This window comes from Camelus bactrianus, chromosome 9 (assembly GCF_048773025.1).
Source record: "Camelus bactrianus isolate YW-2024 breed Bactrian camel chromosome 9, ASM4877302v1, whole genome shotgun sequence".
NCBI classification, from domain to species: Eukaryota; Metazoa; Chordata; class Mammalia; order Artiodactyla; family Camelidae; genus Camelus; species Camelus bactrianus.
In genome coordinates, this window is record NC_133547.1 from 40,939,479 (window position 1) to 40,958,469 (window position 18,991).

At 35.2% G+C, this 18,991-nt stretch overlaps 1 protein-coding gene across 3 annotated transcripts; it reads right to left on the minus strand.

Annotated features, from left to right (window-relative positions):
- Positions 1 to 104: 104 nt before the first annotated feature.
- LRIF1 (ligand dependent nuclear receptor interacting factor 1) lies at positions 105 to 17,887 on the minus strand. Of its 3 annotated transcripts, none has more exons than XM_045511655.2 (4): positions 17,423 to 17,887; positions 5,122 to 6,620; positions 3,651 to 3,920; positions 105 to 2,795 (listed from the first exon to the last, which is right to left on the minus strand). In XM_045511655.2, the coding sequence occupies exons 2-4, from the start codon at positions 6,613 to 6,615 to the stop codon at positions 2,358 to 2,360; spliced, it is 2,202 nt and encodes a 733-aa protein (XP_045367611.1). In that variant the 5' UTR covers positions 6,616 to 6,620; positions 17,423 to 17,887; the 3' UTR covers positions 105 to 2,357. The 3 variants fall into 3 exon arrangements, with proteins under 3 accessions (XP_045367611.1, XP_010946587.1, XP_010946588.1); XM_010948285.3 differs by having other exon boundaries at positions 5,122 to 6,628; XM_010948286.3 differs by lacking the exon at positions 5,122 to 6,620 and having other exon boundaries at positions 17,423 to 17,878.
- Positions 17,888 to 18,991: the final 1,104 nt, after the last annotated feature.

An 18,991-nucleotide genomic window follows, 5' to 3' on the forward strand; every position in this document is an offset into this window, starting at 1 on the left:
AATCTTAATAATAAGCCAAAAAATCAAAAGGAGAAAGTAGGCTGAAAAGAGGTTAAAGAAAAAAATGAAATGAAATGAGGATGGAGGCAATATGTCTCTTAGGATGATTTTAGTTGAATTTATTTAACAAACACTGATAGTATATGTATAGTTGGATCACTTTGCTGTATACCTGAAACTAACATTGTAAATTGACATGTCAATAAAAAATAAGAATTAAAAACAATGATACATTGCTATGTGTCAGGCACTATTGAAGGATTTATAAATACAAATTCAATAATCTCTTCCAATCCTCAAATTCCACTTGAGATTGTCCTTCTTCAAACCTTTAAATGTACTCAGATATAAGAGCCCACAATTGTATCTTATTCGTTTATACTATTTCCCTAAGTGAATATATCCAGACCTATGACTTTAAATAATATCTGTTTACTGATGGCCTATAACTATGTATCTCCTAGTGCCCAAATTTAATATTTTAGCTTGATGGGAATATGAAATGTTAATTTTTAATATTTTAACTTGTTTTAATTTTTCCCACAAAGCACACGTTTCTTTAATAATAAAATGTTAAAATTTTTCATAGGTGGTAATTAATGAACTTATATTCCCACTAATAGATAAATTAAGAAGACTGACAAGTGACCATTAGTTATAGCAACATGGAAGTCACTGGTGTCCTTAACAAGATCTATTTTGGTGTGGTAAGGGGAGCAAAACCTGCCTGGAAAAGTTTGGCAGTCCTTCAAAGAGGATATGACCCAGCAATTACACTCCTACGTATGTACTCAAGAGAACTGAAAACATATGTCCACACAAAAACACGTACCAAATATTCATAGCAACACAGAAACATAACATCCTACTAGCCAAAATGTACACAACCCAAAAGTCTATAAACAAATGTATGGATAAATGAAGTGTGGTATATCCATACAATGGAATATTACTCAGCAATTTTAAAAAGAATTAAGTACTAATAGACCTGACACAGCACAATGAAACTTGAAAACATTAAGCTAAGTGAAAGAAATCAGTCACAAAAGAAAATATGCTGAATGATTTAGTTTATGCATATGAATGTCCAAAATAGTCAAATATACAGATAGAAAGTGTACTAGTGGCTGCCAAGGGCTGGGAAAAGGAGAGTCTGGGGAGTGACTGCTAATGCTTATGAGATTTCTAAGGGAATAAAGATGTTCTAAAATTAGATCATTTGATGGCTGTGCAGCTCTGTGAATACAATGAACACCACTGAATTATACACTTTAAATGGGTGAATTTTATGGTATGTGAATTATCTCAATAAAGCTGTTACAAAAATACCAAAAAGGCATGAGAATCTGGCTGGTGCTCAGTTTGCATTTGTTCTGCTCCTTCTCAGTATTTTCTGATTTACTGTTTTCTATTTTGTTGGAAATGTACAGATTTTATTTGACTTACTTCCAGGAATTTGTTAATTGTTAAAAAAAAATAACCTTTTCCTCCTTCTCCTTAATCTCTATCTCTACACCACTCTCCAAATCAAAGACAACCAGATAGAAAAATGTTTGTTTGCCTCTATTAGGAAAACTACACTTTACAATTTTAAAAAGTATGAAATATGGCCATATTCAGATTTACTTCTCATACAATCCAAATCACATATGTACATATCAAAAAAAAAAAAAAACAAGGAACCATTCACCTAGGAATAATAACATATCACTTTAAGCAAACAATACATTATATAGCCTAAATTCTAAAACCCATTTTGGATTATATGAAACTACTTTGTCAAAGTTACAAAACAAGTGTCCCTCACGCTTGAGAAATGTTTGAATTTTTAAGTAATGCTGCTATAATACATTTTCTTTCATGAAATTAAAAAAATATTTACATCAATGGTGAGTAGAAGCTATCATCATTTTATGGATAAAAAGACATATACATACACAAGTCAATTGACAAAGCTGTTTAGAGCTGATTTCCTCTCTTGGATTATTAATTTCAGCAGTACACAATAAATACCTATTGCTGGAATAACATCTGTGCAATTTAGCTAAAGATATAAACAATAACAAATATTCCAACTTGGGGAATTCTAGTTAAAGTAGAAGAAAAATAGAAAAATTCTCCTTCCAAAAAAAGGTCTGGACAAAGACCCAGATAGCCCATGTAGATTATTCACAAAAGTCAAAAGTGAATCAACCTTTTCCGTACTCCTTAAATAAAATTTTATAATCAATTTTATAATGAAAAGACAAGTTTCATCTTCAAAGATGCTTTCAGAATGCATCTATAATTAACTTAATGCAAAAGTATATGAAAAACACAGCTATTTCATTCAAGTCTTTTAGCATAGCAATATTTTATTATTTTTGGTGCATCTTCTTACGCATTTCTTCAAGAGCTGCTTCTTTCTCTCTCAGCGCCTGCTTAAGTCTTCTTATTTTTTCATCTCTAATGGTTTCTTCTAACTCTGGTGGTGTCATGGGGAAAATATCATCAGTATAATTTTTATTGAAGGAATGGCTTTGTTCAAAAGCTGCACTTGAACTCAGTGTGCCTTTCTCTTGGTTCTCTTGGGTACAATCTTCTATCTCAGGTCTCTCTTCTTCCCTGGTTTTGCTGAGGCTTGAGAGATTGCTACAGTGTGATACATCTGAAGTTGGTAAAATACTGCTAAAGTCTTGCGAGCTAGTGACATTAGTTCCTCCATTTAGAGCTGTGTTACAAATATTCTCAGTTTTTCTCTTCTTTGTGTGATCCATCTTCTTAGCTGTTTTTGCTTTTCTTTTCTTATCAAAACCCTGTTGCAATTGTGAGTAAGATTCCAAAAGAAAAACAAATATTATCGCTGTATATATAGTGTACTCTCAAATTTAATGAAGTTTGCAGATATAAATATTTAGCAATTAAATTCAACTCAACAAGATCTATTGAGAACAACTACAGCAAGAAATTAGCATTTACTACTGTATGGTATCAAAGTGAATAGCAATGTCCTGATGGTATTCACTGAGAATTGCTTAATTCACATTTTCCTGCTTAAGTTGAGTATTAGGAGCTGTACTGGTCTACTACCAAAACATAACAATTTGTGAAGAGTCTAAGAAATAGAATTTATTTTTTCCTCTGCATGGTAGGCATATATAGCTTACCACTGGGAAAGACTGACTGGTCTCTGATCTGTAGCTCAGGATATTAAACAATGGTAAAATATTTATAAGTAGAATGACAGAAGGCAAAGCTAGAGGGATATTTTTTTTCATCATTATTGTGTAGATTTCTTAAGCTGTTTTTTATATTAAGAGTAATACTGTAGTGAATATTTGCATGCTTATATTTCCTCTACAGTTCTGTTATTTATTTTAGATATGGTCTTCAAAGTAGGATAACTAATTAAAAAGTCATTTTCTTATAATTTTATGATAAACAGCAGGTGAATAAAAATACTTAAAATTAAAAAAAAATTAACTGGGAATGTATTTTTATCTGTGCATACATGGTTCTTTTCAAAACCACTCTGGTATAATACATATATAACTCAAATTTGGTAACAACTATCATTCATATTAATGCACAAGACAAAAAACCCTATCAAGAAAGTTAATACATTTATGTATCTTTGGAGTACATACAAAGGACACTTTAAAATCTATTACCTGTTTTCTCCCTTCCTCCTTCACTATAAATTGTGTCTCTTTGTAAGTATCACTCTTCACCAAATTGCTAAATAAATCAAAACATTCTCCAGAGCCCAAATGGTGAGGAATCCGAGTAAGGCATACTCTCAAATCTTTAGTGAGACCAAATATCTTTTTAAGTTCAGCATCATTCTTCAGATATGCCTTATTGCTTCTTCCTTGAGAATTTTTCCTGTTATTTCTTTCTTGAGTAACTTTTTCTAATGTTGATGCCATCTCATTCTGGATCTGGAATTAGGAAAAAAAAACACACAAACAATACTGCCAATTACTTAAGCTATTTTATCAGACTAGCAACTAAGTGATTATCTCATCTTACTTAAAATGTCACGCTTTAAAGTCCTAAATGGTTGGACTGCTTTACTCTTGCCTTACTACCCACACTTGAAAACCTGAACTTAACTAAGCAAATCCACAATGTTCCCTTGCAATTTTACTTCCTTGCACTAGAAAAGTAGCAGGTAGTCAATTCTGAAACAAATGAAATGAGAATAGAGACTAATGACAAGTTAAAAGTAATCTATATGGCTTTATTTTGGAAACTGTCATGTTTTGGAAAACTCTTATGCCTTTAATCAATCTTATACTTAATCAGAATGTACCTCCTTACATCTCTGAAGTTCAGTGAATTCTGTACTGAAGGGGAGAAATGCTGACGTTATTAAGTAGACCCCTAAGAAGGAAAAGGTGGGTACAAATACTTAGTGAGCACAGACACACGTATCTTAAGTAGAACAGAAAGGTAACTATGTGAATATGTTGGATAATTGAATGAGGTGTCAGAAAGAAGGGCTAAAAAAAGGAAAAGGACACGTCTACTGAAAAAAAAAAAAAACCCAACCCAATCAAGACGTTGATAAATCCTATTTCCACAAATGACTGAAAGATAAGCCCTGTCCTACCCCTTCCACCACCTACCTAAAAAAAAAAACTGCCAGATATCTCCCTAACACACAAAACAAACAAACAAACAAATCCCAGCTCTCCTCTATGCATAATAATAATCTGTGCATATACTCAAAGTAGGCTCTGAAATATTTATGTGTGTATATGTATTTCGGTGTACAAATATAAGTATGCACATATACACACACACAGTTTTACTAAGCTTTGAATTCACATTGTCCTTCTCCAACTCTTCTAAACCTTGTTGCTCTGTGATTTGTTTAATTTTGTTTTAAAGACTTGGCATGCCAAATGATTCAAGAGAAAGATATTGCTTGAGTTCTCTCTATCACACTCCTGAAGAGTTTTCTTCTGATGAAAGCTTTGACTTATTTAAGCATTCATGTCTGTATGGTATGTGTGTGATGAAGAGGAGGTTGGGAGAGGAGTGGAAAAGAGGTATCACAGATAACTTTTGAGAATTAAGAAAGAAAAGATTTCTATATACATAGATAAAAAGAACACCCTGACATGGGAGAATTACCTTTGGTTCTTGGTCTCTGAAAACACACTGTTGTGAAGTAACAGTTGTTGCATCAACAGAGGAACTTATTTTCTCTACGCTCTGGATGATATTTCCTTTTCTGGGGGCATTCTGTCCTGTACTAAATCCATCTGGAAAGTCTGGCTTTGTGAATAAAGTCTTACTCTGTTTTAAGCAGTTAATGGATTGGTTCATATTATGTGGATCTGGGGTAGAAAGAAATGGTTTCTCCACTTTTTTATTCTTCTCTGCCCTTAGATTGGCCATGGAAGCAAGTCGGGTATTTGAAAGTGATTTTGTCTCCATCTGGGAAGATTTACTTTTAGCCAAAACAATATTTACAACCTCTCTGGATATTTCTGTGACTGGACTTGAACTCACTATCTGAGATGTATCTTTTCTTGGAATATCAGGAGAAACAGAATTCTGTTGGTCAATTAGTGATGGCAAAACATCTGTCCCCTTTTTAGCCAACAGGTAGACTTTCCCATTAAACATAACCAAAGCATTATCTTTAATAGGCATACTTTTGGATTGTGTCCCACCAGGACTGATGGTACTCAATGGTGGCATATTAATAATATTGTCTCCCAAACTTTTCCTATCTACAAAAGTTTTTAAAATCTTTGAAGCCACATTATTTGAAGATTTAACAGGAACAAGAGATGGAGTGCAAGGCTGTAGATTTTCTTGAAAAATCCATTTCACTGGAGCAGCTTGAGAATGCTGACCACCTTTTAATTGTGTCTCCTTAGCAACATTCACTGGAATTTGTGTGGTATTTAGTATCACTGGCTTTGCTATTTCTGTAACAGGTTTTGGGTAAATGTTTTGAAAGTTCTTGGTAACTACATTTTTCACTGTATTTACAGGAGATACATAAATAACAGTCGGTATTTGGGAGGCCTCAACTGTTCCTGAGGTACTTGTGGTTGCAGATGCAAGTATCTTTTGCTGAACTGAAGGAGGCAATGATGACGCTGGTACAGATTTCACTTCAGCATGGGCTGGAATCTGTAAATGATGCCCAGAAGGCAAAACTGGAGACTTGACAGTCATTGGAAGACTCTGGGTATTTACTAAAATATAAGATGAATCATTTTGTGTTGAGGAGGGAGAAACAGCAAATGTTTGCATGGTGAGTCCATCAATTTTCACACCATGACTCTGAACTTTAGAAACTGATGAAGTAAAATTTTCAGTTCCCACAGAAGTAACTCTAACTTTTTCTGCTGTATCTACTGTTCTTGTAAGAAAATAGTTTGAAGAACTGGCTGGCTGAAAAATGGGCAATTGAACTGATGAACTTGTGGAAGAGCTGGAAATCTGAGTCTTAAAAGTAACTTGAACTGGGCTTCCTGTATTCCCTTTCAAAGCATCAGACATGACTGAAGATTGAACTAGCGGTATAAGATTTCCAGAGGAATTAGGAATTGGAAGTAATTGCAGAAGATTTTTTCCATCCGAGCCAATCGTCTGAACTACTTGGTACATGCAGCCTGAAACACTTAAAAGAACATTGAGTAAATAAATACAACATACTACATGGTATATACATTTTATTTAAAAACATATTTGCAAATATTATTTTTAAAATACAAAAATTCATAAAATAAATGTAATTTGTCACTTTGCATTTTCAAAGTGATATACTGCAAAACAAAGATTTTGAAGAAGTAGAAGAAATAATCAAAGATATGATCAGCTTTGATTTAGATCTTCTCACATGATTAGGCAATAGGTATAAGATATTAGCATTTATTCCTAAAACTAAAAGTAGACTTTTCTAAGGTTTTATGCTGGATAAAATTTTGCCTACTAGAACATGCTCCTCTTACACTATTAGCATTTTCCTTTCTCCTTTTCCTTAAATTCTTTCCTCTTGTTTTCTCCTTTATTATTACTAATCAGGACTCTCATTTCATCTCCATTTATGCTTATTCCACTTCCCTCACTCTTTTCTCCCTTCACCCAATCTGTTCTATGTTCTTCCCTCTAATAATGACTCACAAGTTCTACTGTCAGCCATACTTCTTTGCTTAAGGCATCTCTTACGTTGATACCTTAGGGTGCCACTATTTCTGGAGACTAAACTTAGTTACTCATGTAGGAACCAGTTTCTTCTTTGATTTATTGTTTCAGCACATTTTTGATATTTGGTGCTAAATAGATCTTGGTGTGGCAATTACTCATATTAGTTCCAACTGTCTGTCAGTCCGTATTTATAACAGCAACATCATTTAGCTGAAAGGTTTTCAATGAACACGGAATACACCGGAAGTCATTTTTTTTCAACCTAGCCTATTTTAATCCTGATACTTATGAACTAGTTCTTAGCACAGGTTGTCTGATTTTTTTTTAAAATCTAATACATAACAGTCTCTGTATAATCAATTATTCGTAGATTTCTTGAATGCAGACTCTTCAAGTTGTAGATACCTAAAATCACCTTTCAGTTCTTGGAAAATACTAAGCCCTCACAGGACTCAGGGCCATCACACATGCTACCTAGGTATTTCTCTCCCATCCACATAACTTAAGTCTCAACATAAATGATACTTCCCAGGAGATACATTCTCAGGCCACCTTAACTACCCTTGACCTTCCTTTATAATTAATAGTATTACATCTATCAATTTCCTTCATGGTACCACAAGTTGTCATCATATATTAATATTTTTCACTAGTCAACACACTGTCTCTTATGCTAAATTCCAGCAACGTGGGTAAAGAGTCCATGTCTTACAGACCCAGTATGACCTTCTATGACTAAGGTCAATGAAGAAAAAAACTTAACAAAATATAATAAGCAGACTTCTCATTAGTGCAAAGGTGTGTTTTACTGCCTACAGGTACTTTTAAACCCTCGGGTATTAACACGAATCAAAGCCAAAAATTCTATGCATCCTAGGATGCACTGGAACTCAGTTTTACCTTTCTGCAACCCAAAATAACATAATTATATCTTTACAAATGTTTAAAACAGTTTTCTTGCCATTTGACAGTACTTCAAAATGTTCTATTACTTTCAATAAATTAAAAGGTAATCTTTAAAGAGACACACGAACAAAGAAAAGTATGAGTTCTTGCTTTAATGACGTGAAGAGAAAAACCCACCTTCACCACCTCCCCATACCCCAAAAAGCAAATATAAACTGGATCAGAACTCATTCAACTTTAACGTATTAAACCAAAATTTAAAGTGTCTGTTACGGTTGAGGTAGTAGGTTTAGTTATGGGGAAAAGGTCAATAAACTATAGCCTGTGGGCTATATCTGTCCCCCACCTTGTTCCTGTGCAGTACACAAGCTAAGAATTGCCTTTATATTTTGAATTTGAAAAAAATCACAAGAATAATATTTTGTGATATGTGAAAATTACATGAGTTTCAAAACCCAGTATTTATAAATAAAATTTTATTAGTACACACTCATATCCATTTTTTTATGCATTGTACATGGCTGCTTTCATGCTGCAACAACAGAGTTGAGAAGTTGCCACAGAGATCACATGGCCTATAATGCCTAAAATATTTACTATCTGGCCCTTTACAGAAAATATTTGTTAGCCTCCAAGCTAGTTCAACTCACAATTCCTGAAAGAACTTAAACTGCTGGAAACATGGACATGAAGATAGGCAATTATTAAGTGAGATAAATGATGTATTTGGATGAGTACCAAAATGCTCACCTTTTCTTAAAACATTCTCTCCTCAAGGTTTCCTAGATGTGACACGTTTACCCCTGTATGACTCCTCAATCTTCTTTGCCAACTCATCCTACTTGAATCAACCTTCAAACATTGGAATTCACCAAAGTTTAGAGTGAATTCTTCTCTTCTTACTCTGTAAGCTCTCTCTAGATGACTTATTTTAGATGCATGACATCAGTTAAATTACCATTTCAATATCAACAATTCAAATATTTGTATCTTAGCTCTTTTGAGATTCAGGCTTTTGACATTTCCACTCAGAATCTCAAATGCTCTTAAAACTCAACATGGCCTTCCCCAGTGTTTTTCCTTCAGTAAGTGGCATCCCAACTATCTTAAAAGCCTATGTCCGAACAAGTTAATTTCTGCTTTCTTACTGTCTGTATTTAACCTATCACAAAATCCTATTGATATTACCTCTTAAATTTCTCTTGATCTGTTCATTTCTTTTCAAATCAACTGTCACTACTATAGTCCAAACAGACATCATCTCTGGCTTGGACATTTACAGTAGCTTCATATCTTCTCCTTTTCAAATTATTTCACACTTGAAAGCTGTCCCTTCTTTGCTTAAAATATGTCAGCAGCTTCCCATTTCCTTTGAGTGGTAGAAAAGAAACCAAGAGATTCTGATACAATGGAAGTCAAAGGAAGAGAGAGTTTCAAAAACATTGGCCAAGTCTATTGAAAGTTTCTGAGAGGCCACGTAGGATACAGGTTAAAAATGTACACTGAAATTAATGGCATAAGTATCACTGATGGCTTTAAAAGAGCAGTTTGGTGGGGAAAGAAGTTGCCAGGAGAGAATTATGAAGAAAGAATATGAAGATGGCAAGGACAGACAACTCTTTTATGAACTTTGACCATAAAGGGGAAGAGAAAAACTGGTAAATAGTTGGAGGTTAAATGGGGTCAAAGAAAATATCTTTTTTCTTGTTTTTAATGTTAGGTGAACCAGAGCATAAATGCTCATGTTAGTCATCAAGAGGAAGAGACTGTTAATAAAGGAGAAAGAGGGATAATTAATAACGTAAAGTTTGAAAAGGAGGTAGGAAATTGGGACCAGAAGACAGGTGGAGATTGAATCATAAAGAGAGCTGATGAAATATTTCTCTTCACTGGAACTGGAAGAGAGGTTCAACTGCAGATCAATTTAAAGCTTTGGTGCTAGAAGGTTAATTCTGATCTAGTACCTTTTATCTGAGCTGTGAAAAAGGACATGACATCATCTGCTAAGAAGAGGAGCAAAAAGAGGAAGAGACTTGAGGAAAATCTGTAAGATTTGAAATAGCTTTTGTGAGAAAATAAGCTGACCTCATAAAATATTAGATTCATCAGGCAGCACTGATTGCCCAGGGAGATTGGTAATGATTATAAATTTATAGTGATATCAATCTCTGCTCTTGGGAGATTTCCCTTGTTTCATGGGGTATAGGCAAAGAGAAAGTAAGTCAATGAGTTCATCCAGGGTTGGGGTGTCTTCAGAACACTACAACAAAAATCAAAGAGGAACAAAAGATTTTAGGGTATTGAAAAAATGATCAAATGATGAAATACAAAATCTATACTAGATGGGATGGAAATGAGAACATGAAGGCTAAAATAGGGAGAAAATAAAGGGAATGGACTGAAAGGCCAGATAAAGGTAAAAAATAGAGTAGGAGTACTTAAACAACTAAGCTAGAAATATAGGAACTGGTGTTTGGAAAGAAGGATGTCTGAATCAAGAACTTTGTAGATGCAGCAATTTCATCTGATAACAAGAACTACAGAAGTGACTAGCTAGTGATAGAATGGAAAACAAACTGGAAATAACGATCTTTGTACTGAAAGACCAGGTGACAAAGAAGTTATCCATATGTAGGATTAGAGAGAAGTCATGTAGGATTAGAGAGAAGATTGAGTCGTGAGTGCCAAGTTCAGTGACAGGAAGTTAGTAGATGGTATTAATGAACCACAATTAGGATCATTTACCAACTTCTGGTCACTGATGTACCAGAAAGTTGTCTTGAAGCCCACTCTCTTCTGCAATCTATTTTCTTTCCCATTATTCTACTCTACCTTATTCTCAAAGATTACCAAAAATATCCTCATAGTTAAACCTGGCTTTACTCTATCCTCATTCCCTAAGGTACTTGGCTGAAATAGGCACAGCTAGCTAATTATCCCTCCATCTTGAACTTCTTCCTATCATGAGTTCCATTGTGTACAATGTTTCTTTTGTCATTCTTAATGTTCCCTTTCTTATTCGTTTTCTGCATTTTAAGCATCCAACTATGACTACTCCCTAAAGCACTTTTTTGACCCTGTTTTTCTTTCAAGACATTCTTCCTTAAAGACTGTACCAATGTTGAAGGCTTCAGCTATTACCTGCAACTATCTCCTTTGCAATAATGACTCTCACAGTCATTATCCCTTCATTCCTTACCCCTAATATTGACCTCAGTTCTACATCTGTGATGTCTGATCAAATATTTTCACTTTTAATACTTTAAAGATAAAATTACTCTCTACTAGAAACTAGTACTCTATCTTACCATCCAGTCATGTGTCAGCACTATACTCTAAGTCACTTGGGTCTTAAAACATCTAACCATCTCTATCTTTACCACCCTCCATATTAACCTTTGATTCACCCACAGTACCTTATATAGATGTTTACAAAGGGTAAACATTCAATAAATGTGTACTGATTGAATTATCGATTCTATAAAGCTTTTTTCCCCTTTTACAGTTCTTACTCGTTCTCTTTCTTGACCATTGCCACTTCCACTACCTAGATCAGACCTGCATCACCTTGTGTCTAGTCCTTATTATCTCATCCCCACATTTGGTTCTAACTTTTAAACTAGTTTTTCTGACTATTGCCATTATAATTATATATTTCTGTCAAACTAAATAATTATTTTCATCCTCTTTGCTCAAAGTTCAATAATTCATCATTGCCAACTCAGCTTGACATGAAAATCATCTACAAACTAGCCCTAACCAACCTCTACAACAGTACCACCTATAACTTCTCAACATAAAATCTCTGGTCTTACCAGAGAGGTCTCTGCTATTCCAGATTCCTATGTACATTATTTACTCTAAATATTCTTCAAGGTTTTTTTTTTTTCTTCTCTAATAATTTAAAACAGTTGTAAATTGTTAATCAATTCATCTTCTCCCTGGAATATATGCTAGTCACTCAAACTCACATTAATTTCTTCCAACCTGGAATCCCTAAAGCACTCCCATTGGTGCCATTAATGCTAGGAGTTAAATATTGCCTTCTATGTTGCCTTTCTGTATTGCCTTTGATCTGTTAGCTAATTTTTAAAGATAAATAAAGTATTGCTTTCCTCAATGAGATTGAAACTCTTCAAGGTTAGAGACCATATCATTGATTTTGTAACTGTTCATCCAATATCAAGCATAGTAGGCCCTCAAAAATTATATAAAAAATAATGCAGCTCTTTCAAACAAAGCAAATATTTCAAATATTGAACTGTCTCAATACCTTTTATTATTTAGTCTCATTTAGTTTATGTACTTCATTTGTCAGTAACAGCTGGCTAACAATAGACGCTTCAACAAACAAGACCCATGCTTTTATAATTATTTGAGCAGGGCAAGCACATTTTAATTGGCATTGTATTTAAACAAATCACACACGCTTCTGATACTTCATTCACATATTTTATTATTTGGCTGCTATATTTCCACTTTATAAAAAACATTTATATTGCACAAACTATTTTCAAATCTAAGCAGATATTCCCGCTCTTCTCCTCCCATTTCCCCTCTAAAAAGGGGAAGAAAATACAGTTTCTTCTATGTGAATATATCAGTCAAGATTCATATAATCTACCAGAGACCATAAAATCCTTAAGAGTGTGTTATCCTATTCATACTTATATTCTCTACACCTAACAGAGCAACTGGCACATAGAAGACAGTAATATTAGCTGAACTGAATCCCACAAGCTATAATTTTTAAAAATCCGTGATTTCTTAGTAACAAATGAAATGAATTCTAAAAGTTAAACTGAAATGCAGAATGCTAAGGAGAGAAGTGATAAATCAGGGTGAAGTTCATATTTCTTCAATCAATATACATTTTTTCCAGATCTAGAAGAGACCAACCTCCCTTTTAAGATACTAAAACCCTATAAAGAATCTGTTTTCTTAAAGACCATATTCTGTTAGCCAAAATTAGAACTAAATCTAGAACCAGATTCTGCATCCTACACTCTAGTACATCACTTAAGAATAATCAACATGTTAATTACTTTAAACCAGCTAGGATCTGAACTGAGAAATTACACTGGGAAAATAACACAGTTTAAGGCTTTAAAAGAGAATGGAGGAAAACATTAGAAAGATTATGGGCTTCTAATCCTGGCCCTTCCAATTATTAGTTGATTGACTTTGGTAAATTTACTTAACCTCTTTGACTCTTCATTTGTAAAATGGGGACAATAAGACTTGCTATGAGAAGTAAATGAAATAACTGGCTGGGATTATGGTAAACTCCCAATATATGCTAGATGTCATCTTCCATTAAACTATATAATTGGTGCCCAAGAACAAGTAAATAAATGAATCATGTAATCTTTTGAAAATGTGAGAACCTTAATAAAAGATACATTAAACATACTTACAATGTTATGTAATTTCTGACATTTTTCACTATTCTAATTTTTACATGAAGCATTCACAGATTAGAATATGGAATGATAAAAATCTTGCAGGTTAATGAACATTTTGTAGATAATTTTGCAAAATATATTTTTCCACTGCTAGTAGACCTTTTTCCATCTTACTCTCTATGATTTAACATTATGTACATACATAGTATATGCAAGTACATAATGTAACAGGATATATGATAAGATAAATCATATAATACTATATAGATACGTTTTTATAAATAATTGTAATAATAAGCAGTCCAGCAAGGTAGTTACTGCCATTTCCATTTTATAGTTGAGAAAATTTAAGTTCAGTAACATTAAATTACTTATTTAGAATGACATGCTGTCTTGGGCAATCCCATCCACTTTTCTGTATTTACTTTAACATAACCCCAGCATAACAGGGTCCCAAAATATTCATGCATAAATGGAGAAATAAGTAAGAAACAGATTTCAGTTAGCCTGTATGGTATGTGTGTCTCTCTTTCTCTCTCACACACACACAAATCACAAAAGTAACGATAAAAACACTTACACTGTAGAAAACTAAACAAAACTAATAAAGGCACACTGAACTGACAATGAAATATAATCTTTCTAATCAAACCAAGCCCCCTGCTGAGGACACTCATTTTAGCTCCCTAATTAAGAACAAAGGGTCAAAGGCGGATAGAAGCCAACTGCCAATCACATGACATCCTAATTGCTATTATTGTAGGATGTATCATCACAGGCTTTTATTATAATACCTCCAAGCTGATGACTCACAAGTCTCTAATTTCCAGCTCTGACCCTGCCTGAGTTCCAAATTCAAATATCTCTCTGATTGCTTTCTTGGTGTGTTCCTCATCTCAAATTAATTTACCAATATCTACCAGAAAATTGGCATCATAATTGATCCCCTTTTCTTCATGCCAATTCACTGACAAGGTCTGCCTATTTCCCCCTCTATATTTCTTTGAATCCAACCCATTCTATATCAGCTAGTGCAGACTCTCAGAATCTCTAAAAGGACAACTGAAATAGAATCTTTAATATGCCCGATCCCTCACCCCCAAATCCACACTGACATCAGTTACATAAAATGACATCTGATCATGATAGTTCTTTTCCTAAAATCCTCTGAAGGATCTCCAACAGATGAAGTCTAACCTCTTTAGCAAATCCTTAAGAACTATCTATTTATCCTGCTAGTAGCATGGTATTAAATAAACACCAGTTACTAGTAATACGTCATACTGGTGCTTTATTTATCTATTCCCTCTGCCTGGGCATAGCCTGTATCATCTTTAATTGGATGGCTAATACTTACATTCCCCAACTCAGCCCCTCCAGAAACCTTTCCTAGAATTCCCTTTCTCTATGCCCTCAAAGCATCATCGTATACATAACACTATGAAAAAGTGTACTGTATCATATTCCCCTCTAGACTTGAAGGTTTTTCATGGGCTTTGCCCATATCCTAAATGGAGTAAGTCTCTCCATTTAGCACAGTCTATCATAAAGTAGGCACTCAGTGAACATTTTTTAACCAATTGTTTGAACTATACTGATAATAAATGGTGAACTAGCATATGAACCTAGGTCTCTTTAACTCTATCTTCTTTCTACTGTACCATTCTGACTCCTACTTTGTTCTTTGCATATAAAGCCCAAATCTAAATAAACTTAATGCCTACTGTCACAAATACCTTCCAGATTTTTACTTTGTACTGTAAGATTAAATTTGGGTTTTACATTTTATGCTCTGATGAAGTAAGGGATACTTCTAAACAATAAGCATTCTGTACCACATTACTGAGAAATTTTACAAAAGGAAATAAGTAACTCAAGAAAAACTCAAGTATCTAAAGAAAATAAGAAAATCATTTAGTCATTTTAAGGTTATAAAGAAAATAAATGACTTAGTACCAACAAAAAATATTACCAGAAAAAAATAAGAAAATTAACCTTCCAATAAACGAACGAGCTGACATTAACCCAATGATCTACAAGAGTTTACTTGGACGTCATGCAGATTGTTACTTGCAAAACAGAATAGAACCAAATATGAAACCAATAACCAAAATAAGTGTCAAATAGCTTCACAAAGACATCTGGTAACCCAAATATGTGATTTAAAACCTCAGGGATTTGAAGAAATAAATGCATTCAAAGATGATGAAAACAATGCATAAACCAATGAGTTAGTGAACTCCTTATTATTGATGAATATAACTAAAACAAAATTCAATTTGTAATGTTTTAAAAAATATAGAGATAGTCAAAAGGATCTGAAACTGGATAATACAGTTCAAATATACCATAAATAAAAATGTAAGGTTTCTGATTTCTGGTATTGAAAAAGAATGCAATCCTGAAACAAACTGTGTTAGATTTGGGTAAAGTAGATGTCATCAAATATCCAGGTACTAAAATAAGACAGAAGAAATGAACCATCATCAAAGAGTAATTCTATTTTTGCATAACTATACAGGGCAGTCTCTGCCTCCCCTCACCCTCGCCCCCACCCTACCCTCAACTTCCACCAAAAATAAGCCAAAAAAATATACGTACACAAAAGCTGGTTCTTGTTACTATTTGAAATCAACTCTTTCTTGGCAGTTCTTCAATATATTTTTAGCTCACCACTTCTGGTGACTATTTCTTTTCAGAATATTATGCGTGCTTTTTAACAAAGTATTTATTACAATTAGGTTTTGTATCTACTCGTAACTACCTACTTCCTGGGCTAAAATTTGTACAGAAGTAAAGTTGTATCTTATGATAATAACAATAGCTAACATTTAAATAATGCTTTTCCATTTTCGTATACTAAGTATTTTAGTATATTAATTCATTTAGTACTTAAAATATCTCTTAAGTGCTCTTATTTACACACTGGAAACCAGGTCACTGGGTCTCACAGATTTTTTTGTTATTACAAATCTAGGATTAAAACCAGGGAGCCTGATTTTCTTCAAGCATAAATGCTCTTTCTTAATTTTTAAATATCCACTTCCATAATCTCTTCTTCACATTTTCCTTCTGCAGAGACCCATTAACTTTTTTTTCTCACCACTTTTATATTCACAAACCATGGAGAGTACAACTTAAAATACTCTACCTTAGCTAACAATTTTGTTCCTGTTTTATTTCGTCTTAATATAAGCTTTAAAAAAATCTACTGAGTGATAAACTATCGTCTAAGCTTAAAAATAAGTCTTTCCAAAAAATACTGGAATCTCCACCTGTCAAATGTAGTTCCTCGGCATATACATCAAATTCGAGACAGCATTCTCATTACACCTGCTTCAAATACGCTGTTACAATGGATTGATTTTACATAATTTTTCTATTTTTACTTTTCTTATCTTCAAATAAAAATATTACTCTAAATTAAAAAAAAAACTCCTTTTCTCTTATTTCAGGACAATTTTTGTTTCTATATTCATGTACTCATCAATTACAACAAAAACGTGTCTTTTCCTCCTAAATCTCTTAAATTACAGCTATTTTCACTGAAGATCCAGCGCCACCTGAGCTGCACTTGCTAATAATCCGCGCTGCTTGCTGCGTGTCTTTCTGCGAGTGCGCGAGAATCTTCCAGAAGGATTTGGTGACACAGACGCGCCCGCCATGTTGCTTTTCCTCTCCCGTGGAGATCTACTCTGTCAGCCTATGAAACTTCAGACGCTGGAGTCCTGCGGAGCAAGGGCAGAGGCTGACTGCGTCAGGCCCTGAGGTTTTACGTTTCCAAGAGGGAAGCGCTCTAGGGCTCTAAATGCCGAAGTGCCGCGCCCTTCCCCTGGAGTGCTCACCCACTCGCGTCTGAACTGCAGAACGTCAGGAAACGACGGCCGATTCGACTTCCTGCTAAGAGACGGGCGAGGGGCGGGTTGTGTCGAGGGAGATTCGAAACCGGTACTTACCAATGCGAGGCGCTGCCTGACTTTTCCTCTGCAGGTTTCAGGAAGACCCTCTGTAGGTTATTGGACATTTTAGACAGGTGGGAGGGGGCAGTACATCCAGGAAAGCGGGGAGTATAGGGGCCGAGGTCCTCCAAGGGGCGAGAACCAGAGCGAGAGAATGTTGGGCTGGAGTTGCCCTGGAGCAACTACGAGGGATTCGACGCGGTCTCGGGAGGGCGTATCCTCAGGCTTCGGAGAAGGCGGCGCAGCCACCAGAAACCGGAAGAATCGGAGCGGCTGACGGGGCGGCTCCAGCCCTAGCCTCTGAAAGAGCAGCAGCTTCGAGTCCCCGCCCCCTGAGAGCGTAGGCCGCCGCTCCAGTCATCCGGAATCAGCGCGGGAGGCGTGGCCCTTAGTGGCACCGCCCCTACCGGCGCCGGATCAGTGGTGAAGACCAAGCCAGGCAGGCTCGGTGGACCCCACCCACAGAAGCCGCCTGCACGAGCAAAGCTCAGCCCGGCACCTTCCGGAATCGTCATATCCGGTTGCCTAGGTGACTGGCTCGCTAAAGCCCCGCCCTTATGCTACAGTCCAATCGTAGGTGATGCTTGCTGTCTCTTCTTCCGGATCAAGTAACGAATCGCAAAGGAAAATTCTTTAAGATATCTACGCAAAATAAAATGTTTCCGGGGTCAATCGCAAATTTTCTGCTTTTCGTTCGCCGCTAGTATAAGTTTTCCTGCCCCGCCAGTGTTTTAAAAGACATCGGCAGGATCTTTTGGAGTCGTATGCACTCCTGACTTGAGAAAATTTTAGACGCCTGCCTGTGGCGAGCCTTTGTGTTATTACTACTTCCTGAGGGTTTGTCGTTTTTTTTCCTCTTTCGTGAAGCTTTTCCTGGAGACTTTAACTAACAGCTCCCGCCACCCCACGCTCATGCCTCGCTCGAAATTGTTATTGTCTTATAATTAGTTTATTCTCTTAAAGTTTCATTCCACGTATAAATATACTTTTTGGCATCTTTATTTGGATTTCCAGAGAAAAAACTTTTCAGAAGTCTCTTGATTCCTGCTGTTAAATCACTTACCCGAAAAACAAGTTAGGTCTCTGGCTTGAGGGACAGTCTAGTTCAGCTGAGGCTACAAGGAAGCTGTGGGAAGAGTGGTTTAGAAGATCCAGATTTGTCAGCTATAAGCAGTAAAAAGTAAACTGACGCGTACTGTTAAAATTTAGATTGATATAAGATAGCCAATTTAAAAGTTTATTTTGTTTTTTTAAAAATCCTGCTTACTTATTCTCCTGACTCCTTAATGAGCTAATATAGATGAAAGACCTTAATGCCTGATACATTAACAGAAAGTAATGTTTTAACTACTGTTCACTCTTTGTTAAAGGTTAATTTTAGCGATATCTAATCCTGTCTGTATAACTGGCATCTATCTTTCAGTCAGATATCTCCCGTATTACTACAGAGCGGGCAGAATGGTAAGCCCTTTATACTGTCGTGGTTTTGGTCATCATCTTATCTGTGAAAGCAAAAATGACTTTAACGAGTTGCCCATTTTTGGCTTGTTCCCGTTTTCTCACTAT

Bases quoted from the DNA above. Each gene is read 5' to 3' on its own strand.
- LRIF1 (XM_010948285.3), bottom strand. From the start codon at position 17,490: ATGTCCAATAACCTACAGAGGGTCTTCCTGAAACCTGCAGAGGAAAAG. The intron at 3,921-5,121 runs GTAATTCTCCCA...TCCTAATTCCAG, and splicing joins TCAGAGACCAAGAACCAAAG to ATCCAGAATGAGATGGCATC. The intron at 2,796-3,650 runs GTAATAGATTTT...CAATTGCAACAG, and splicing joins AGGAGGAAGGGAGAAAACAG to GGTTTTGATAAGAAAAGAAA.